General features: G+C 37.5%; 1 protein-coding gene across 1 annotated transcript in view; it reads right to left on the reverse strand.

Moving 5' to 3' along the window:
* CERK (ceramide kinase) overlaps positions 1 to 24,230 on the reverse strand; it is a 43,291-nt gene that overhangs the window by 11,869 nt on the left and 7,192 nt on the right. The window contains exons 2-9 of the mRNA XM_082479456.1: positions 22,482 to 22,595; positions 21,208 to 21,330; positions 17,701 to 17,826; positions 17,100 to 17,163; positions 13,111 to 13,256; positions 3,989 to 4,063; positions 2,114 to 2,266; positions 1,254 to 1,359 (exon numbers count right to left, since the gene is read on the reverse strand). Coding sequence (XP_082335582.1) covers positions 1,254 to 1,359; positions 2,114 to 2,266; positions 3,989 to 4,063; positions 13,111 to 13,256; positions 17,100 to 17,163; positions 17,701 to 17,826; positions 21,208 to 21,330; positions 22,482 to 22,595 — 907 coding nt within the window. The remainder of the gene's footprint in view (positions 1 to 1,253; positions 1,360 to 2,113; positions 2,267 to 3,988; positions 4,064 to 13,110; positions 13,257 to 17,099; positions 17,164 to 17,700; positions 17,827 to 21,207; positions 21,331 to 22,481; positions 22,596 to 24,230) is intronic.

Here is a 24,230-nt window from a genome sequence, read left to right on the forward strand (position 1 = left end):
TGCCCTCCAGGGCAGTCTCCCATGGAATCCTGCCAAGATTCCTGAATAACCCAAAATCCGCTCTCCTAAAGTTCAGAGTTGCAATTCAACTTTTTGCCTTCCTTACTTCTCTCAGGATTTAAAACTATAATATCAGTCACTGCTGCCAAGACTGCCCTCAACCGTCACATCCCCCACCTTCCTCTTCTGTAACAAGACCAGCAGAGCATTTCTCCTAGTCATCTTGCCAATCAACTGCATGACCGCTGTCATCACAACACTCCAGGATTCTCCTGAGTTGCTTGTGCCCAGCCCTATTGCCCTGAAAGGGCAATTATCAGGATGTATAAAATCCCCGAAGAGGCATCAGGCACTCTACTCCCTGACTGAGACCCAAAGGACAGCTTTCTCCCTCTGGAGCTTCCTCTGCATCAAAGCACCTGATGGACCAGGATAGTTGCTCCATCTAGTACTGGAGACCATGATCCGTCGCTTGTCACAGCACTATTATTACCGCACAGTCTCAAGTTCCAGGTAGTTCTGGCCCCTCTGTATCCTGCTGTGCTGTTTGCTGCTGTGACAGCTGCTATCTCTCTGACATAGACGATTCTCTGATTCATATATGAATAATAATAATAAATACCAGTACATAACTTCAAGCAGGTAGAAGCAAAGAGAAAGGAAAGAACACCTGGAGATTAAGGTAGGCCCCCTGATCGGAGAAACAAGTGAAAAATATCACACAGAATTTATACAACATAGTAGCAAGTCTATAAAAAAAGACTAAATACACTGATTCCTGAGAGGACCTATTCTCAGAATAAGCCGTGCCAGCTGTTGTCATGGCACTAGAACAATCCCTAAAATTGCTAGATCCAATTACAATGTGAACATTTGAGAATTTTTGAATAATTATTTCCATTTTTTCCATTTGTAGAGCCATGAGGCACCCAGACTTTTCATTTATCAGCAGTAACACAGCAGAGTACCCTCAACATCGTGTAATGGGTACTGTGCCGTTATACTTTGCTTAATTTAAAACTGGGGGAGGACGAGGACCAGCTAAGAAAATTTTATTACATTTTTGTTTACTGACCTGATAACCTGATAAAATGAGGTGTTCTCTTCAATGAGTCAATAAATTTTTTTTTCTTTTTAAGCTTGCCTCTTTCAGAGTAACTGTTTTGATATTAAGAGGTCACAAAAATGTTGTTTTATGTACAAGCCTTTTAAAATAGTTCATGTCAAATATCCAGAGAGAAACATTAGCCTACCCTGCTCTGCAGCTATCTTTATCTCGTGGAGATCCCAGTGTGTGTTTTGCTGGTTGAAAAGAAATTGTTCCTTCGTAGTAATGATGAGAAAGAAAAGTCTTGAAGCCTACATAAAAAAGGCATTAAGCAGCATTAAGTCATTAAAAATCCACATTGCAAACACCTCAGCATTCATCCCTTGATTGCTCCTCTCTTTCCTTCTCTAAGGACTGCAAAATATGTTTTAGACTGTAAAGGACAAGGAAATACCACTCCCATAACTTTTTAACATTTGCCAGTAGTGCCATTACTTTGTTCGACATCTTTAAAAGCCAACTAAACATTTTACCTGTACATCACTGCTGAAGCTTAAAATTGGCCTACACTACTTAAATTCTACTTTTGCATCTTCTTTCCCTAACAAGGCAAATCAAAGGCAAAAAAATACTTTCCAGTAGCATAGGTTTTATCCAGATATTAGCTAATTAGGCTAAACTACTCCTCTCTATATAATCAGTGCTGGAAGAAGGACAAAATTAACAATTCATTCCATCAGCTGAATGTCTAAAAGAAGTGCCTGTCTCTTGCTAACTGATTGAAAAGAACAGCAAAATGATTAGCACAGAAAAGAGATTACTTTTTAGGCAGCTATCACTAGGTGTAATATATATAACAACTTTAATGAGCACACTGTTAATGTTATCCCCCAAGTTACGGAGCTTTACATAATGTGATCAAATGTAATTGGTACTACAATGAGTTTAAAGTCAGGTTCGGTCCATCTCTGATGTTTAGAAGCTTCAGAGAAGCTTGGTTTGGAGAGAGCACACCAACTGCACGTTTACATGCTGACAAAAGAATGTAATAATTACACAAGTTACCTGAGTAGTCATATCTTATCGGACCCATCCACCGCTTCTTTTCACTATCTTTTAATATATCTCCATAAAAACCGTAACCCAGCAATGATACATAGTACTTCAAAAACGTGTTGTTATGATGTATAGAAGAGACATCCAGAGGCTGACAGTCACCTATGAACATCAGAAGTGCAAGGTTCTATTAAGGCTTATTTCGTTTGCAGCTGCAAACATGATAGTAACTTTAAAGTTACCAGTTTTTTAAAAGTAACAAATAAATGTTGTATTTATGTCATAACATATGTCATACATCCATATATATTTCTTATACATGCAGAAACAGAAAAATAATTTTTAATAGTGATTTAATACTTAAAAAGCATTAAGCAGTAAATGAGAAGAAAGTTTGGTATGATAAAAATATATAATGAAGACTTTACACTTAGTTACCAGGTAGCAATAGGAGAGGGTGTTATAGAAGAGATCAATGCAGCATCTGCACATCTACTGGGTGCTACTTAATCCTATATGTCATACTAACAGAGGATAATTCCAGCTGGAAAGGGGCATTAGGACGTCTCTCATCAAACCTACCACTTAAAGTAGATTCAGCTATGAGGTCAGATCAGGCTACTCAGGGCTTATCCAGTTGAGCCCTGAAAATCCCTAAGAACAGAGTACACCACCTTGCTGATGTCCTCGTAGTGTAAGATTTAGAGTAGTGGTGGGTTCTGGGGGGTTTGGGGAGGTGGTTTTGTTTCTTTGCTTTTTTGGTGTTGTGTTTGGTTTGGTTATTTTCTTTTTTTTTATTATTATTCCAATTTACGCCCATTGTCTCTCATGCTTCCACCACAGACTATTGTGAAGACTCCTTTACGTGAGAAACACTCTTAAAGATCTAAATACACGTGGTTTTATGCACATTTAATAATCCAGCTAAAATCTATGATATAGTAAATCCATCTCTCTCTCTAATCCTAGTCCAATGGCCTAAACTCTACATATGCTGAACAGATTTCACCATAGGTTAGTAACAGGGAACCATGGGTAAATCTTTGCAACACCAGCTCCTAAAACTGCAACTGTTAAGCACTCAATAAGAAGTGATAATGAAATAATCACCACTTGGAAACGCTATCCTCTATGCTCATACAACATCATTATAACTGAAGACCACCTTGCACAATTTTTCTAATTCAGTATTAAGAACTGGGTGACTATGGTTCTTCAGTATGTAGCAGATAGGATGGGCATCACAATCCACAATGTGCTGAATATGCCAAGCTGTCTCCTTCAGGCCCCATGAAGTTCAGGGACTCCATTACTAGAGGACTTTGAGAAGTGGCAATGTCAGCATCCCTACTGACGACAACATAGAGTAGTTGTTTTCCTCCCTAGTTTCTCCTCAAATCCATGACTTAAAGATTGTAAAAATCGGTATCAGCTAATTCCAGTCAAGCAGAAGCCATACTTATAACTTGGCATGGAAGCACGGGACAATGGGGCAACTAGTACAAAATACTACTATTCAAGTATACATGCACTCGTCATAGCTTTCTCTAAGAGAGAGAGAGATCCCACGAACTTACACTGCTCATTGTATTTTACTGCTATTTTCAAAAGCATGCCAGAATGCATGAAAACTTAAGCACCAGATATAAAGTTTCAAAACGTTATGGTCCCTTGAAAGCAATGAATTACAGTAGAGAAAGCAATTAATTTTTAACCTCCTGTGTTTCAAAGCAGAGACTTAAATCCCAGACAAAAACTTTGTATTTCAATTCAGCCATTGCGTTCAAATTATATTTCACAGACATCTAGAGAGAACTAAATGAAACTGCTATTTTTGGCTATTTAATAGTTTTCATACCAGAACAGTGAACTTTGACCACCCACCTACAATAATATGAAGAGCTGATGTTACCGGATCAGAAATGCCAACAGTTGAATAGCATATGCAATCTGTTGATCCTGAAAAATAAAAAACCAGAGATTAATTCATATCTTTTCAAAACAAGTATTATTGGCATGGTCCTCCAAATAAAAGCATTAAGTTCCTTTGGTCTGCCCCTTTCTATTTTATGGAACAGAGTAAATACAAGGATACAAATATTATGATTTAAATTGAAACAGTTTTTTCCCCTCAATGAGCAGGATTTATTCCTTTCCATACAAAGCATCAAGATTTTCACTATATAAGCAATAAATATACAGCACTTAGTGAAGAAAAGCAAGTTAATTCACATGAAAAATTTCAGGATTACATTACAGCTTTTACATGAATCAGCTTTTCGGGAATGTGATCTAAATTCCAGGCTGTCAACACCCCCCCCTCCTCCAGCTGCATCTTGAACCAGAAACTCCTGCTTAGTTCTAATATTTGAAAATTAGTAAATAGTTGCTTTCAGAAATTTATATTATGTATACAATTATTTATAGATAGGAGAACAAAGTGGATAGAGATGTTCCTTTACAGTCTTGAGCAAAATACCTACCAGAAGAAAGGAGGGAAGGTTTAGGTTTCACCTATATTCTGTTTTTGTTACTAACTACCTTCAGGCCACTGCTCCATCAGTATGTCCGCTCAGGATTTAGGTGCTGTTTAGAGACAGGCAATTCTCCCTGATCCTTATAAAAACCAATCTAAGAGCCTAATGCAGGGTTCTGATTTTTACTCTGCTGCAGGGACTTGGAAGTCAGGGCCAGACATACCAAAGCATTTTTGTTGCAGCACCTAACTCCAAATTTATCTTTTAGTTTCTCCCCATTCCTTCCCTGAAAAGGAATTCCTTTATGAACAAGGCTGGAAATCTGAAACCAAAAAATTACGTGGTCCACATATATGTTCCCAGATTTGCTATTGATACACTAGGTGTAGAGTGTCTCAGGTACAGAGTACTTTGTTTCTGAGGCCTAATCAAATTGAAATAGAAAACTAAACATGGAGGAATGAGCAATCACTATTTAAAGATCTACTTCTGGTTATTTCCAAATTTGAAATCAGTCAAGGCATATATAGTTCACAATAGGAGCAAAGAAAATCCTTTCCCCTCCAACTTACTCCTCAGGAGATGGTCACCACTTCCCCCACCAGCCAAGGGCAAGAGAGAAGCTTCTATCAAGCCAACGCTATGCAGAAGCCTGCCACAGTGAACAAGAAGCAGGTCCAGCAGCCAATTAAAGAGAATATAACAGAAGTGCAGAACAAAAGAAACAGTCTGACCAAAGAGATCTCTCTCCACAAGGCTGAGGTTCAAGACGGTGCCAAGTATATGCCATCGCACAGGAAACAGGACTCCAATTTCAGTATTGTAACAGACAAAGTACACAGATGACGTTATCGTGCCACATTTGGAGTTTTATAGCAGAAAATATTAAGCAGAGTCCAGATACCGAAGCTATGCTTTACTGCCATTTTCATTTTGCCTCCTACACGCATGAATTTCAGGTAGGCAGAAAAGAAAATTCTCACTCTTTTGAACAGAAAAATAAACAAACAAATAGCCACTAAAAGACCCGACCTGAACTTTTACTGCTGAATGTACAAGCCTAACATTTCATCCATCCTTTCTCATTTCTTCAAGATCTGTTTGTATTCTGCTGCTAGAATTACTTTAGTCACATTTGTTTTGATGTAAACAGAGCTTCCAAGCTCCCACTAAAGGTGGGAGAAGAGAGGAATTCAAGCAAGCTACATTATAACACCAGAGGCTCATCTCCCTGTGCTCTTCTGTACTCAATTAAAAGCTGATTTATCTGTTGGGATGTTCTATAGAACTTATTTTCATTTCTATTCATTAACTAGCAAGGGAGGGCTAAAATTAGAGCCGAATTCTGAAATTAATTCTGAGATTCTAAAATGGGAGGCCGGGGAAGACACCAACAGCATTTACCAACTGCCAAATCATCCCCTTTCTCAGACGTGCCAGCAGAGTACCAACTACTAACAGTAAAATGTCTTTTTTTTTTTTTTTCCTCTCTCAGAGCCAGCAGTGTGGAGCAACAAAACCAGTATCATTCCTTACGTGCATTCCAAGAGAATATAATTGGCCATAACACCACACCAAGCATGAACCTAATAGTACTAGTTTAAATGTCACAAAAGTGTTCTTTATGTCTAAGGATTTGTATCTCTCTGAATACTTCATAACCAAACGGGAATTCTAGACCATTAGGTGGGCCTTGACTAGGTTTGGAATCTACTACTGCTGAAACAGCACCCCGAGTAGATGCACATGCAAGCCCCACCGAAATCTGGCTTATTTCATGTGAACGTGATATGGAAAGCAGGAGTAGAACATAAATATAGCTTGACTAATATCCCTTTACTAATAGCTTCGGATTGCCAGAGCACTCGATTTGGGCAAGAAGCTTTCATAGAGCACGACTCTTGACTAGTGTTAAGTGACGGATGTTGTCTGTTCTGGTTAAACCAACAGAAAAATTATATACATACTCTGCCAGATTTTGTTTGGGGATTTTTACGGGCGATGGCCTAATGGAGTGAAGGAAAATAAAAAGAGGTTTTTATGGGTTGCACAGAACCACCAGAAATGCAAAGAAAGTAGTTGGACTGCTTGTTAACTGAGCCCTAATTCATTAAAAAAGATATTCAGCGTGGAAACTAATTGTTGCATTGGTGTGCCAGAAGAGAATAAAATCAGCATGCAGGGGAACAATAGAATAGTAGAATAGTACACTAAACACTGCAGACTACGTCAAAGCTTCCATTCTGGTCAAGGAGAGCTTATCAGGACTGCTGACAGCAGCTTGAGCTTGATTCAAGGTACTCACACGCAGGCCCCAGTTGAAGGGCCTTAGGAAACAAGACATCTGTGTAAGATGGGCAGATGCAACACAAGATCTACAGGCTCTACTGACCATATTGACCAGGTGCCCCCGGCTATAACATGAGTTTAGATGCCCATCTCCCCCGCAGACACCTAAAGGTCAGCATGAAAATTTGAGTATCAATTTCAAATTGAAACTCACCCTAAGGAGAGTAACTCCATTACCTAAAATCACACCAACCAGCAGTGTTCAAGTGCTACAGACTACTCTGCTTGGCTTCCAATTGCTACTCCAGTACAGTAGTTGTCTTGCATTGGGCTAGTACATTTCAACAATGGTGGCACCATACCACCATATGTAGACAGCTGAATCCCAAACTGTCTGAAATATCCCAGCTAAAGAAAGTTCCCATCCCAGATATTTTGATATTAAGAGCCTACTGAAAATGTGAAGCATGTAAAGGGCACTTCAACTAGTGTTTGTTAAAATAAGTATAATTACTTTGAATCTTTACCACACATTATGTACACTAGAGCCCTGTTTCATTACTTATTTTCCCCAAAGTCTGTTTGTTATCAGGAGTTATCATACAGCGTTATAGTTGTTGTATAGGCAAGTTCTTCTACTTTCCTTCTCTCCCCAAATTTAAACACTGTGATTTTAAAAAGATTTAAAAATTATCAAGGAAATCCTTCCTTTTAATTAATCACAAGAAGAAATGATCAAGATATGTATTTAGAATATTAAAGAGTATCTACTCCCCATAAAACATTTGTGCTAAAGCAGGATTAAAGAAACCAAAGTGATAGACTGTACTACATAGAATACAGTACAGCTAAATCACCAGATTTCCCCTTTACATGCAAATACTGCTGAGTATTTGTGAGTAGACAAGCCACGCAGACAGGTGCTCAGACACCACCTCACAGGCTTTAAATTGGTCATAGAGCCACCAAAGCAGTAAGCAAAACCAGATGATTTACTGGTTGTATGGAAGAGTTCATGCCATTGACTCTGTGGAACAACAACAACAAAAAAATTAAAAAAAAATAACCAAAGTGCTAGAATTAATCATCTGGAAAATTATTAGACTACTAATTTACAACTAAGTTTTCTTAAACCAAAACACACACATGCTGTGGGCTATAAGTATTGTTTTTTGTGCTTTCATTGATGGAAAACAAAAAAAAAATCCAAAGAACTGGAAGTAATATACTAAGCAGATGACAGAAGCAACAGTCAGCTAGATGTTAATCCTATAGAAAAGAGTGAGTTAAATAAAGAAATAGAAATACTCTTAGTGCTCATGAGAGTTGCTCCACATGAGACACCCTTGACAGGAGCAGGTGCTCCCACAGCACACACAGAATCCTCATAGACAAATTATGATGGCAACAGGATTCTGTCCTGCAAAGAGGTAGAGTAACAACTTCAGTGGGGGTCCCATACGTTTGTAGCATTTTTGTGAAGTCACAATCCATGCAGTCACCTCATAGACAAAATACCAGGTGAGTCATGCTAATGACAGAGTAACTGCATGCTCTTGGCAAAGCAACATTTAGTATTTTGAAAAATCTAGAAGGTGACTTTTATGGGAAGTGATTTTCCAATGACAAGAATCTGACACATACAAAAGTAAGGGGAGAAGCTATTGTGGCAGAATGGCCTGAGCATACAGCCATGTTCCTACTCAAAGTTTTATACATCTTCCTTTCTGCACACACAAACCAAGAAATCAAGTTTAACATATGCAGAATGACAGCCTGGCTTAAAAAGGAAGAGTTCAGAAGGACTTTGCTCTGGGTTTTTTTGGGAGATAATTACTTCTGCTGAAGTTCAGTACCACAGTACAACAAAAATGGATTAATACAATAACAGCAAATTTAAGAGATAAAGTTAACGTCACAGGGAAAAATAATCTTGACTTAGTTGTCTTCGTAACAGCCCCACCATATTAAATGCAGTACTTAGGTCTAAAACTGCCATTTCCAGAAATATAATAGATTTAAAAAGCTGAAGTAGGAACACAACACTGCACTTCAGATTTCAAACTGGACATACTGAACCTTGAAATGAGATACTAACTAAACTGCAAAGATCATTAAATATTACAACTGTTGTAACAGAGGAGGCTGTGGGCACATCACTGGGAGTCATTTAAAAAAAGAATTAGACAGCTTTTTATGCTATGCTTTAACACATTTTCGACAAGAAATTTTATAGCCTAGATGACAGTAGTGTAAGAGTCCAGTCACGCTTCATGATTTTACTTGCATCTGTTTAAGTTTGTGAATGAATCCTCCACCATTTTTCTATACTGCTTTCACATAAGAAGCCTGTACTGTCTTCAGCATTCTTCATTTCTACAGCTACACATCGACATGCTGATTATAATCACACTGCGTGCTTCAATCCTAGACATTACAGAATTCACACCTTAACGACAACAAGAGTAAAAGGTATCTGGATAGACTAGAAGCCTAAATTACTAAAGTAATTAACACTTTGCATCTACACTTTACCAAATCGTCCCTAGTGCTTAGAACATTTTTCCCCCATCCCCCCGGTAGGCTGGCAGACTTGGTTTTTGGAAGAATACGTACATTAATATTATGCCACAGGACAGAGTAAAGTAAGATTTTTTTTTTTCCTACCTGCTGAGATCTTAAGAGTATTTAATCTAGTCTGTTCTCTTCTACTAAAAGTCCTCTGACAGTAGTTGACAGCTTTGTCTCCTGTTCCATGCCAGGATTAGTAAGAAGAATGAATTATTTTGGCTTACTCTGGAGGGTACAATTTTAATACTAAAACACGTGGATGAAACCTAAGTGCCACATGTCATAAGATAAATGATTGTCTGTTTCTGAGTTCTGTGGAGGCATACTACCACTCTGAATGCAGTGAGAAACCATGGCTGAATGTGCTTTTAAGGCTAAGATGGGACTAGGAGAAAGTAATAACTGAACAGAAGTTTTAGTAGGTGTGCTGACTTGTAGTTACCATATCACAGTGCAAAACTTTGTCAGGTTGCTAGAACTTTTAAGTACTCTTAACAGCAAGTCTGTTTACAGCAGCGTTCAGTCAATTTACACCGGCAGATTTGAAGAATGGCTGCAGCTAAGAGAAACTCAGAAATTAAAACTGCCATTTGAGTAGAAGCCTTTATTCATGTCAATAAAAACACAAGTTATTTCATAAAAATGTACCATAAAGCATAAGAATAAATGATATTTTTTAACCAGAAGACACACTAAGGAAAGACACTGTCTGGAAACAGACATCTACAAAAAAAGGGGCCAAGAAGGGGCTTGCTCCACGAAGTTAGAATCATGGTAGCATCCAACATTAAAAAAAGAGCCTGTACCACGGGATTCTGCCTATGAAATAAAGCTAATTAATCAAAAAACAATCATAGAGATGAGAGTGTTTTAGCATTAAATCTCTCATTTGTAGTTTCAAAACTTTGTACCGTTTGACAGCTTCCAAGCAATGATTAAGTCTGCTGAATTGAGTGTTAGTTTGAATACAGACACTGTTTAATCACAACCACAAACCACAACCTGCCACCTTTCTGTAAACGCAGCTTGACATTAGGAACTAAATGATAAAAAAGGCAAAAACACTTCTTCAGTGTCACCTTACCCCAGGCTCCTGCCCTCATTGCGTGAAGTGTCTCCATGTATCCAAAGACAAATAGAGCTTTAGAACTTAATCTCTAAACTACAGGTAGTGTTTGCTTTCAGTATCTATTAATGAGTTCTTAGGATTTTAAGAAAAAGGTTGGTTATAAAGAACTAAAAAGAGCATCATGGATGAAGCTTTTCTAGATGCATGATTTGTATTTGATTATTCCTTTTGACTTGCTGTATTTTAGGACTGTCATTTTAGTTTAAAGTCTTTTTAAGGATCTCGCTTATTTTGGAACAGGTATCTTGCACTTGGTCTGGGAACTAGGGGGATCTACTGAGGTCAATACATGGTCAGAGCTCCACTACATCAAGCAAAGATGAACAGAGAACAGCTTCACCTAAGGTCCCTGTGATGGCTATATGTGTCAAGATAGGGTTAAGGTTTGTTCAGTGATTTGACTCCCTTTTTCAGTAAAAAAGCACCTTCCCGTATTTTCAGTAATGGATCATTTTAAATGCTGTACGATATACAAACAGATCAAAATATTTATTATCTTCTGTAGTTCCAAAACCTTAATTAATAGCGCTTCAAGGCCAGCTTCCTTATACACCATTATAAATAATTTTTGAGGGATCTGAATAATGACTTGGTGAAAACATTTGAATCACAGGACTGATTACAAGGCTATACCTCATGTTAGTTTAAGGAATAGAGCATGCAGCATACACTCAAACAGTACACAGCTACAATGGACAAAACACAACAAACAAAACACTGAAGTATATAAGAGAAGAAAGTGACCTGATACATGTTAGCAATATTAAAATATCAGTGAAGATCATACTTTTTGGTTGCAATTGGAAAAAATGCATTAAGAAGTTGCTGAAAAAGCAAGGTCAATCTTTCAATTTTAACACAGTTATAGTTAATTTCCTAAGGACAAAGAAATAGCTCTTAATATTGAGGTTCTGTTTTTTAATTTGTATCTTCTTATGGTCACTAACATTACCAGTAGGCAAAATCTTCTGAAACCAACCATGTAAGCAAAAAACTTTAGTCCAAGAAATTTGCTCAAATAAGGGAAATGAAGGATGAAGCACTTCAAATTCTATTCTTAAGTTCATTATACAAAATGTTTTTAACACAAAGCTTCAACAAATAAAACCAGAATATATTTAAATATAGTAATTCTGTTATATAGAACTGCACAATATGCAGTTAATTTCAGTAGTTAGAAGAGGCCCAGCTAAGAAGCGAAGCTACTGAACAAAATTGGTTCTGTTTTACCTCAAACCAGGACAAGAACCCTTAATGTGCTAGCTAATAAGGAGAATGAAAAACCATAAGGGGACATTGACATTACAACTTTTAGGTAACTAACCCTTATTGTTCTGCAAGCAGAAAGGGTTAAGCAAGAATTCAGACCAGTTGGATTTGGATACATTCTTCACAAAGATATGACGAGTATAAAATTAGTCACCTAAAGCCTGAGAGTACATATATATACACTATTTCACTTGGTGTATTTTTATAACCTATGCTAAACTTTCTCAGTCTGTGTTTCAGTTCTAGTCAGAAGCTCATAATGTTTATTTCATATCCCAGTTCTTTAATTCAAATCTCAAGCATCTGACAAGGAGCAAAAAAAGAAAAAAAAAAAAAAAAAAAAAAAAGAGAGAACAGCACAGAAAAGACACTGAACTGTCCTTTTGTCTTTCCACTGAGTCCTCAAAATTGAAGGTGCTGAAGAGTTGCAACACTGAATCCAGCCCTGGAAGATAGTCATCTTGTAAGTCCACTTTTGAAGGAATCTTGGGGACCAACTGGGCAGGGTGAGGTAACACCTGAGACACTAGATTTAACAGCAAGATTAATCCAAAGAGAGCCTATGGTCAATTAAAAAAAAAAAAAAAAGTAAGTTTATCGCCAAAGACCTGAACTCCGAGAATGAGTTCTCTCAAATGCCTCTCAATGACAGTAGTCAGGATTACCTGAAAAAGTGGCTGACATTGAGAACTGTGAAGGTATAGCAACTCTAAAAATGGGCAGAAACTGCAACTTGGTCTGGAACCTGAGGACTGTTCCTCAGCTGTAGTTGCTTTCTGTGATGACAACTAGAGGGGCGGGGGGAGGAGAAAAAAGAAATTTTAGTATTTGTTCAGAGTTTGCCAGACCAGTGGGACATTCTCATTACAATTCTAACTAAATTGGTGGAGTATTTGGGACCAGGAAAATATTTATCAGGTAAGTCTCTGTTCATTAAATTTCACTCATTAATGTGTTCAGATGGACAAAGGTATTACTCTTAACATTTCATCTTGAATTAACACACAATAAGACACACACAAAAAAAAAAGTAGTAGTAATTAAATTCTAAAGTTGCACATTAAGATTTGATTTCCTTCACAAACTACCCTTCACACATAAAATTGCACGTGATCAATAATTATACCAGGATACAAACAGTTTTAGCTAGGTGTCTTTATGCAATATCACTGCTCTTATCTTACACTTAGGCCTAAATTCAAGAAGTTATGAATAAGAAGAAATTTCAAGAATAAATGAACAAAGTAAACTGAAAGTTAACCCTTTCTTACCAGCAGGAATTATGCCAATCCTTATATTGCATTGGACTAACGGTGCTTTGGGATTATTTTGGTCTATGCCAGAGTCCTTCTGCATTCTTCCAATGAGACCATGCATCACTTCACTGAACATGCCGTCCCCACCAACACAAACAACACTGCCAGGAAACACAAATTAGAATGCACACTAACAGTCAATAAACAACACAGCAAGTGTTCTACTTAAGGCATGCACTGGGCACATCAAAAATAGTTGTTATATTCTCCAGCTCCATTTTTACAGAATATCTTAGCCCACAGTCAACTTGGCAATTAACAAAAAGCAGAAAAAAAATTTCAAGCTACACAACTGCAAATGCACCTAGACATGTCTCTAACGTTAGAAAAAAATGCTGGAATGCAGCCTAAAAAAAAAAAAAAAATCTTTATCCTCTATTGCTGTGTGCAGACGGACAAATATCAGTGGAAATTCACTGTACAAGGAAAACACTGAACAGGACTGTACATACAGCTTTCTAAGTAAACAACATGGAAATAGGATACCTGTACTAAAAAGGGAAATGTAAGGTAATATTTGTGGCTCCAGGCAGAAGTATATTGTACACTATTAATTTAATATGGATATACATTATATGAAAGTCAAAAAACAGAAAAGTGCATGCTTGCATGCTCTTTTGAACATGCTGAGAGCCCATCAAACAGACAGAAGTCATGTATATCTACATAACCATTCATAATGAAACACAGAGTTCCAAATGTTACCAGATGCAAAACTTTGGTTTGCAAACTTAATTCAGGTCAGAGCTGGTGCAGCAGCTACACAGATCCTCAATATGTTAAAGCTCAGCAGAGAGTCCACAGCCAAGCAAATACTAGGAAGTAAAAGACTATTTTACAGCAGTATACATTTCATGCACAGTAATCAAATGCACACCCTGAATTCTAAAAGCATAAACATTCTTTAACTGAAAAACTAATTCAAATACACTTTAAAGGAACACGTGACAAATCCAAAGTTACGCGTGTAGTCCCCAAGCATACCTGTTTAGGGATGGTATCTGTTTACTGTTACCTGTAGCAATTATTTCCAATGCATAAACTAATACTTACTCTTCCGTGTAGTGAGCAACAGCTATTGCAGAATGAGCACTTATTTCATAGGACAAGTTATTTTATTTTATTCTAAAATACTGATGGTTTAAATTTACTTAGTATTCTATTTTCAGCAGAAGGAAAGCTTGTAATTTTTTCATGACTGGAGAGGACAGTCTTAAAACTATACACTGTCCCACTCAAAGTCAAGACCTAAGAGACTGGGAGGGAAGGGAGAAAAGGACGTTTGTTTTTCATTTTTATAATTAATTCATCTTTTCATAGCTTAACTACTTTATTTCTCAACTTTAGCCTATCTCATCTTTCTCAGCAGACTTTTAAGAGGTTAAGTGGACAAAAATTTCCACATCAGCTCAAGGTGAATGTTGTCTCAGTAGTGTTCTATTTATAACAAATACTATATCCAGGCTCAGAGATGACAGTGATATTAATGTCTATACTTATCAAGGGTAAATATTGACAGATAAAGAAGGTCACATACACAATATCAGCATGACCAAATTAATTGCAAACATCAGATGACCGATGTGCAAGTCACGTGTAAAGGCTCCTATTGAGGAACTACTGTAAGAGAGATCTTCTTGGAGTGATTCTTACATTTTGGGTTTATTTTTTTAATGGACTAGCATTTCACTTTTTAGACAGACGATAACAGTAAACTACATATTCTAAAGGACTTCAGGAAAAGCAAATCCACAAGATAAATGAGTTTTAAAAGAAGAGGCCCTTCTAATTTCAACCATTCTGTGAAATAATTCAAGAACTAGGGAAACAACCCAACCTGAAACAGTTTTACAACAGCTAGTGCAACAGGCACATGGATAAGGAAGCACAGCGATTCATACACGTCAGACTTATTCTAAACATGGTAATTACCTGCATAATATTACAGCATGCTCTAGTTGTTCTGCACAATGATGTACAAAAACCTGCTGTACTGTAACTGAATGAATATTTTAAGTAACTGTCTTCAAAGAGAAGAGGTTCTATCACTGAGCTATTAGATTAGCACACTCACCATAAGACATTCTTACAAGGGGAAACAGGAAGAACAAAGAGGAAACTAGCACAAGAGCTTTAAATAAGCTGTCTCAGCTAAATACACTTGGAAGGCAGTGAAGCAGTTATCGCTAAGAATCCTGTATCTAGTTCCAAAATTACATGCATGGCTTTGCCAAATAGGGAATCCGGAGACTAAATGAAGAATCTCATCACTGAATGAAGGGAAAGCCACTTATCAGAACCAATCTAAGAGGACAGGGGAACAACAATTAGGTGTAGGAATCCAAACAAGCTTTTTCCTGTATTTGAGAAGAGTCAAACTTGAAGAAACACACGCGCTTATGCGAGTTCAACCATTTTAATAATCTTCCATATAACCACATGCTCTGTTTTTAAAAAGTAGTATTAATCCAAGAATTCCTTCCTAACATCACTGCTCACCACAGAAACAGACTTGTACTTGATGGATAAAAATCAGGCTTGGAAAGACAGGTTGCAGTTCCCAAACTAAAGGCCCAGTCTGGGAACAGAAGAATCATGAAATTCTAAAAAGATGCAGTTCTGTGGCCAATTGTTTAGCACAGTCATGTTAGAGAGAGAAAACCAAAAAATCTCACCAAAGCAAAAAAAAAATAAAAAATTCTACAGTAAGAGACTGTTTGAAACTGCCAAAAACACTTCAGGTACCAATACACTTGGTCGCTGCCACTTGTAGAAAACAATTTGCTAGGAGTGGACATGGCCTCACTTCCCTTTTTTGCTCTGTATGAAAATTTCACCAACCGACAGTATTATCTATTTCAAATCACTTAAGTCAAATGAAAGGAAAAATCTTAACTAACTAGATTTTTCTAGGATCCCACTTTCCCTTCCTTGCACTTCTGCAAAATTAAGAAAAATCCCAGTATAGTCAAAACCATTTATTTAAAGTCAACTCATTTTAAAGCAGGTGAAGTCTAGGAAGTCAACCTGTGAAGGTAGTTTCTTACTACCACAACTGGTCAACATCATGCCCTCACCGATTTATACAATGCATACAGATCTTTTCCACTAGCAAAAGTACTGTGAAAAGATAGTGTTTTATTTTTGCAACTTATCTGTTTAAATGTACCTGTCAACAAGCATGACAAGATATTATATTAAAATACTGTAGTTATGAGAGTTTATCTGCATAGGTTCTGCATACATTTTTCATGATTTTCCAGTCATGTAACTTGCTTCATGTCATGAACTGGAAACTGGAACGACTAGCTTATTTATTAAAATATTCTGCTTCTACTGCAGATTTAATAATGGAATGCAATTTCACCATTCAGTTAGGTCTTCTTTTAAAACAGTAATTCCACAACAGAACAAACACAAATAAAGCCAAATGATGTAGCCATTATTTGAACAGTCCTACGTAGCAAGAGAAACTAACCAAAATGTTTCTAAACAGTTCATGGTTTTAACACACTGAACATACTGAATGCTTTAACATACTGAATGCTACCGATGCAGTATTCTGGGCTCATGTATATGTCAAGATCACCTATACCACAAAACACTTCAGGGTAGTTTTCAACCTGTCACAGAATGCTCAACTTCTGGACAAGCAGAACTAATATTACATTCATTTTTTGAGCACAAAAATCATGCAAACATTGTTACAGTACACTTGAATACATTGTGTGTTAAACAGGTTTAATGAAACAGTTTAGTTTTTCTTTGATACTCCTAAACCTGGTTCTCTTATAGAAAGAAATATGTCCCTCAACTTTCAGCTGTTGCAATAAACGTATCAGCAATGAAAGCTACTATTTTAAATTAGAGACAACAACAGACTGATTACGGAATATATCAGCTAGGAAAGAAAAAAAAAGAAAAAGGCAAGTGAAGTTACTCACCCGTCATATTTATTAATATTAACTTCAAATAAATTGTCCTTAGCATGATTAGCATGTTCAGTTACTATGAAGAAATAAACACATTAAAAATTACTATTGTAAAAATACTATTCCAAAATGGTATGTAATATACAACTATACAAATGTTATTATTAATTTATTAATAACCATAATTCTATTAGCGATGTGACCATAAAACAGCCTGCCCATAAAATGTCTTTCAGAAGATTTTATGCCAAGGAAAGCATTGAAAGATACATGCACTGCAGTATATATGGAAAAATACTTCACTATAAAATTGTGCAAATGAACAATTGGTTTTAACAGTAAAACTGAAAAAGATAAGACAGACAGTATCTTATAAACTAAGAGCTCAAATAGTTCCAAAGTACCAGAAGTTTTAGTTTAGTAAGCAGAAAACTCATGCAAGGTCATCATTTATCTGGCTACCTATGCTTTAACAAGGAAACATTCCCTCTCTACCACTTATTTTTTCATACTAAGGAAATGAAACTAAGTAAGAAAAGAACTTAAGCTACTAATAGATGCTTTAAACAGTTCATATTGTGTTAATTAAGAAATTAAAATATTCATTACTCACTAACAACATCAGTGGAGATGGAAGCCAGACTGAAGAGTGGAGCAACCTTCTGTTCATAAATCCTCTTCCCTTGTCGTTTTCCTCCATACGGATTGATATACACAAGCAACTGCTTTGGTCTAGAGTCTGGAGTAAAGAAAAATATTCTAGTACACCGCTTTGTACACAAAATTAAAATTCAACAAGCTATACAAAAACAAACCTGTAAACAAAGTGAACACAGCACAAAAGCCTTTTATAACTCTTTATTAACTCTTACAGAATCGTAGAATGGTTTGGGTTGGAAGGGACCTTAAAGATCACCTGGTTCCAACCATCTAGTTCCTTCAATGGGCAGGGACACCTCCCACTAGACCAGGTGCTCAAAGCCCCATCCAGCCTGGCCTTGAACACCTCTAGGGATGGGGCATCCAAAACTCCCCTGGGCAACTTGTTCCAGTGTCTCACTATCCTCACAGTAAATAATTTCTTCCTGATAGCTAATCTAAATCTACCCTCTTCCAGTTTGAAACTGTTATGCCTCATCCTATCACTATACTCCCTGATAAAGAGTCCCTCCCCAGCTCTCCTGTAGGCCCCCTTTAGGCACTGGAAGGCTGCAATAATGTCTCCCCAGAGCCTTCTTCTGCCTAGGGCAACTAAGATGATTAAGGGATTGGAGCATCTCCCTTATCAGGAAAGGCTGAGAGAGCTGGGACTCTTTAGCCTGGAGAAGAGAAGGCTGAGGGGAGACCTTATTATGGCATACAAGAATCTAAAGGGTGGGTTGAAGGAGGATGGAGCCAGGCTCTTTTCAATGGTTCCCAGTGACAGGACGAGGGGTAATGGGCACAAGCTGGAACACAGGAAGTTCCGTTCAAATACATGGAAAAACTTCTTTACGGTGAGGGCGACAGAGCACTGGAACAGGCTGCCCAGGGAGGTTGTGGAGTCCCCTACTCTGGAGGTTTTCAAGACGCGCCTGGATGCAGTCCTGAGTAATGTGCTCTGGGCAATCCTGCTTTGGCAGGGGAGTTGGACTAGATGATCTCTAGAGGTCCCTTCCAACTCTGAAAACTCCGTGATTCCGTGATTCTCTTTTCCAGGCTGAACAGCCCCAAATCTCTCAGCCTCTCCTTATAGGAGAGGTATTCCATCCCTCTGACCATTTTTGTGGCCCTCCTCTGGACCCACTCCAACAGGTCGATGTCTTTCCTGTACTGAGGACCCCAGAGCTGGATGCAGTACTCCAGGTGCGGTCTCACCAGAGCAGAGTAGAGAGCGACAATTGTCTCCCTCGACCTGCTGGCCACACTTCTTTTGATGCAGCCCAGGATGCAGGTGGCTTTCTGGGCTGCAAGCACACATTGCTGGGTTATAACTCTATAACTCTTTGAGAAAGAGCTATAAAAACCTGATTCACCTATCCTTTTTATTACACTGAGGATACTGAGAGTATTGAACAAATTTGTCATAAGACATCAAGTGAAATTCAGAATCATTTCATGTGACTCCATGTAGAATCATAGAATTGTCTAGGTTGGAAGAGACCCTTGGGATCATCAAGTCCAACCATCTACCCTACTCTACAAAGTTCTCCCCTACACCATATCCCCCAACACCACATCTAAACGTCTCAAACACATCCAGGGATGGTGACTCAACACCCTCCCCGGACAGTCTATTCCAATGCCCGACCACTCTTTCTGTGAAAAATTCTTTCCTAATGTTCAGTCTAAATCTACCCTGTTGGAGCTTGAAGCCTTTCCCTCTTGTTCTACCTTGCATTCTTATGCTTATTATTCTTGCACTACCTTCCCACTAAATGACGTTAGTATCACAGGCACACAAGACAAAGAACAAACCAAGGGCAGCAATAGGAAAGGCACTTGTGAGTGAAGCATACATAGAAATACTTTTACATTAATTTATTTAAACAAAGTTCTTTCTTTGGTAACATAAGTTATAATGCATTTCCTTTCTGTGATAAAGACACAATAAGAATACCTCACAAAACTATGTGCTGCACGGTAAGTGCTTGCCCTACAGTGTAACCCCTTCCTGACGGAAAACACCTTTGATATTACCATCTCAAGTTTGTTCAAATAATTATGGATTTACATTGGTGGTGGCAATGAAAACAATTATTACACCTCTGTAGTAACAGATACACAGAACGGTAACGCTTGCTGCAGCTAGAGCGCCTTCCTTTTTTGTGTAGAATACAAAAGACCTGTTATAACATTCGCACTTCCTCAGATGGCATTCCAAATTATTATTTTAAAATGAAAGAATAAACAGAATTATTAGATCAGCACACTTGCATAATAAATCCACTCAAGCTAGACTGTGTGAATGGTTTAAAGCTGCCACACACCCAAAGCACCATTCACCCTCTCTGAGAACCTGTCACCTCTTCTGAAATAGTTTGTTACTGACAGACTGAACACCCGCACTCAGAGATGACTGCCCAGGCTGCATCTCTCGGAGGTGTACCGAATGGGTGCACAAACCGCATTCTTTGAATTATTTTACTGGAAGCTAGATACCTTGTGTAACATATCCAAACCAAAAACATTAGTAAGATGCACGCTTCCAATGCCTGATCAGAAGAACACTTTTCATTAAATATCCATTTTTATTCTGCGAGCCTTAAGTACTTGCTTGAGTCACACCGTAGATGTACTTGTATCCAGTCTCTTCTCTGGCTCTGTGTCTCAGACGGACCTCAGACCTACGCTGTAGGTAGCTTATCTCCAGTCCTGCCCCCAGCTCCATCTCCTGCTGCTCCTGTCTGACCTCCCTGGATAGACCTATTTACTTTATCTCTCTGGGCTGTAGATGGGACCTGCTGCTATCCCCATCCCTGCTCAGATACAGTGGGACTGCACCCTGGTTGGTGAGGGCACTGCCTGTGCCATGGCCATCCTTGACCTCCCTTCTGTCATGGAGTTGCTCTGCTCCTGCCGCTCCCCAACATCTATCAAGGTATCTCTTTCAGGCATAACTCCTGCAAAACTACTTCTAGCCTTCCAAGAAGTAGACGTCTAAGAGTCCCAAAAATTATTGGCACATTGCTGATGAGAAAGACTGGAAAGGTGAGACAGACACACAAAAAGCCATCCATACATCTTATAATTGCTACAGTTGTCGTTCTCAGATCTCTAGAGTACCTTCAATCTCTGATCTTACATCTGCCCTTTCTGTTCTCCAAAGCTACAGTTATTTAAAGCCTCTGCTAAGCTTCTAACATGTCCCTATTTTGTGAGAATAATTTACATCTGGGCAAAATCATAAGACACCTATAGTACTGACCAATTAGCATACAACACTCAGTACAACTCAGCAAATATGCAACATACAGAAGTAGACACAGGAAGAATGAAACACTTAACTCTCAGTTCCCTCAACTTTTGAGCATAAGCTGCTCTTTAAGAGTACAAAAAACCAGATATATCAAAAAAATATTAATTTACGTACAAACCTGTAAAATTATGTTGCAAATGTTAGTAGTTTAGTCAAACTTACTCTGCATTTCAAGTAATTCTTTCAGTGCCTGTATCCACTGATTACACAAGTGCTCATCAACACACCAAAATGTCACATCACTGCACCGCCAGCGGTGATTTCGGGCTTTCTTCACATAATACACTATTTAAATTAAAAAAAAAAAAGCACAATGAGACAGTTCTGTGAAATGACAAATATATTTCAGAGATATCTCCAAAATATCTACCTTTGAAAAAAAGTGGTAATTAACCCCCACTACACATTTCTGCAAATGACAGAAGCATTCAGAGTGTGAACAGGACATTTGTAAAAAGTCAAAATGAAAACATAAATGAAAACACTTGCTCTAGGTCATTACCTTATAGCAGATACCCAAACACAAACTTCTTTTTAAACCAAATACAATCTATTTTCCATAAACTGGTTATAGACATAATCATACAAAAGTTCACTGAGCTTATATATAATTTTATTTGTATTAAAGTCTGCAATAACATAAAACATCATAAGCCTAGGAGGATAAGCCAAACCCTCACATCAGCTCCCATGTAACCAACAGGGTGAATTTAATTTCATAAAGTTTTCTTTTGCATTTAGAACTAGGCTGGCGAGACAAGAAGCACCCTTACCTTTCCATCTACAGCTTCACCAATCATTGTTACCAAAGGACTAAATACGAGGAAAGTACTCCACAACATAAAATTTTGCCATGGGAGCAATCACATTTGGCAGAGCTTCGCAGCACAGAAGTCACCACTCTTTCCCCAAAACAAACAAATTTATTTCTGGCACTTTAAAAATGTAGTCAATAGCACAGTGAACTCTTACATGCAAGCATTCTGATGGTTAAGAGATAAATTTAAAAAAACAAATATTTAGGACTCATTTTTTCAACCTCTCTCTTGATTTTCTAGTCAAGTAGCAGAAAGCAAGTGTCCTGCTGCAAAGTCATTCAGCAGCAGAAACATAAGACATCTGTTAGGACTTCATTAAAAAACTAAACACAACATGTGTTCTTAAAGGAAGGGGTTTATATTCCAAAATAAGGATCTTTAAATGTAAACTGGCAGATTTTTGGTGAGGGTGTTTTTTGTCTGGTTTCTTTTTGGGTTTTGTTTGTGTTTTTTTTTGGTTGGGTTTTTTGGGGGGAAGGTGTTCGTTTTCTGGTGAGTTTTTTTTTAAACACATCATTTCTGTTTAAAAAAAAACTCTGCAGATTCTTTTTGAGTTCACCCTAAAGTACCCTCAACAAAGTAATTAGCACATGCACACTGAGACTGTATTTGCCTTACCTGTGAAAGCATGTGGCTTTGCCATTTTTTGCCATTTGCCAATATTACTCTGTTTCTTGTTAAGTTCAGTTTCTTCTACAGCAATGATCTCAGAGGTTGGTACAAAATTGTCTCCTGTATGAACACAAGATCTTACATGTTAACATCTTAAAACAGCACTAGAATGATTATATCTACACATAATATGATACAAACATACAATTAGAGCAGCAGCGTAAGAAGCACAACCAAGAGTATAAGTGGAAGTTTACTGAATATTTTCTATTTCCTTTTGCCTTTAGTCAAAGCACACAATCCATAACCACCTATGAACTACCCCAAATGACATTTTAAACATCCATGATTTCTCAGAAAAATTAGGTATTCTGAGTAAAAAAAATATTTTTGCATGAAGCCAAAATACAGCAACATTGCCTTTTTCAGAGTAATGAAACTGCCCCTTCAATGATGCCTAGTCCAGATATTTGACAGTGAATAGCACAAGCTATTTCAAAGAACGTGCAACTAAATCTAGTGCAGAGAGAGGACAGAGGCTATTTGTTATTCCCAAGTAAGTAGTTGACTTACGAAAGAAAGGCATTCATATGAATTCTTAAGACCTTAAATCCCACTAAGCTTTTAAACTTCAGGATCTCCCAAGAAGCAAATTCTAGATGTTATGTTTATGTACTGTTAAATATATTTCCCTTGTATCAACTTCAAAGCTATTGTTTTTCAGAATTAAAGACCTCTTACACTATGAACGAATATCCTCCACCCTCACTCTTTTTTTCTCTTATAGTCCCTCAACATTTTCTCAGTCTTTTTAACTCCTGTCAAATTGAGGATTTTCTCTCATTTTCACTCCTGATTTCAAAATTTCTCTGCTTTTACCTTATCTCAAAGAAAAAAGCGGAACTGAAAATGCACACTTTGTATTTATGTGCAAGTGCTCTGCATATACATGCACATGTATAAAACATCTAATTACATACAATCATATTATACTTGTTATTATATATGAGATTATATTATTATAATATACTAATTTCTGTCATAATAGATAGATATAGAGATATAAAAATATTAAACACAAAATACAAACGCTAATACTGTTGTTGCTGGGTTTTATCCTACATTTCAGCTTCCTCACTATTTTGCAGAAGAACCATGGTGGCGGTGAGGAATGTAAAATAAGCAGAAAACTTTCCTCAGCTCTTCACAGTGGTGACTACAATTCTTTTGCCACTAGTTCAATTTCATTCCTCCCCAACCTATTGCTTTGTTTTAGTCAACAGAGGTGTTACCTATTGTCATGTCTATTGACATATAGTAGACTACACACACAAGGTTTTTTTCCTTTAGAGGTGTTTTAGTATTTGACTCGATTTATATTCCTTTAGGGATTTTATCTTCCCAGAGGCTTTTAGCTTGATTCCAAAGAAATGCAGTCTCCAAACTTTACACTGAGGTCTTTCAGGAATCTGGCTGTATTCGAACGTTTTAACTACTTACGAAACAAATTTTGGCTCATAATAATTGCACTTACTATATTTAAGGTGCGATGGGGAAATGCGGCAGTCACAGAATGTCTTTATAAAGATCCAATAGCAGAGATGAACTCACTAAAACACTTTACTTGTATACAGATATAGTTATCATACATATACAAGTAGGACTATCAAGTATTTAATATTGGATAGTAGAACTTAATTGATCTTCCTAACATTCAGGGAAAAGATCTGCTATGGGGTCTTGATATGATTATTA

This window comes from Vanellus vanellus (genome assembly GCF_965231255.1).
Source record: "Vanellus vanellus genome assembly, chromosome: 1".
NCBI lineage: Eukaryota > Metazoa > Chordata > Aves > Charadriiformes > Charadriidae > Vanellus > Vanellus vanellus.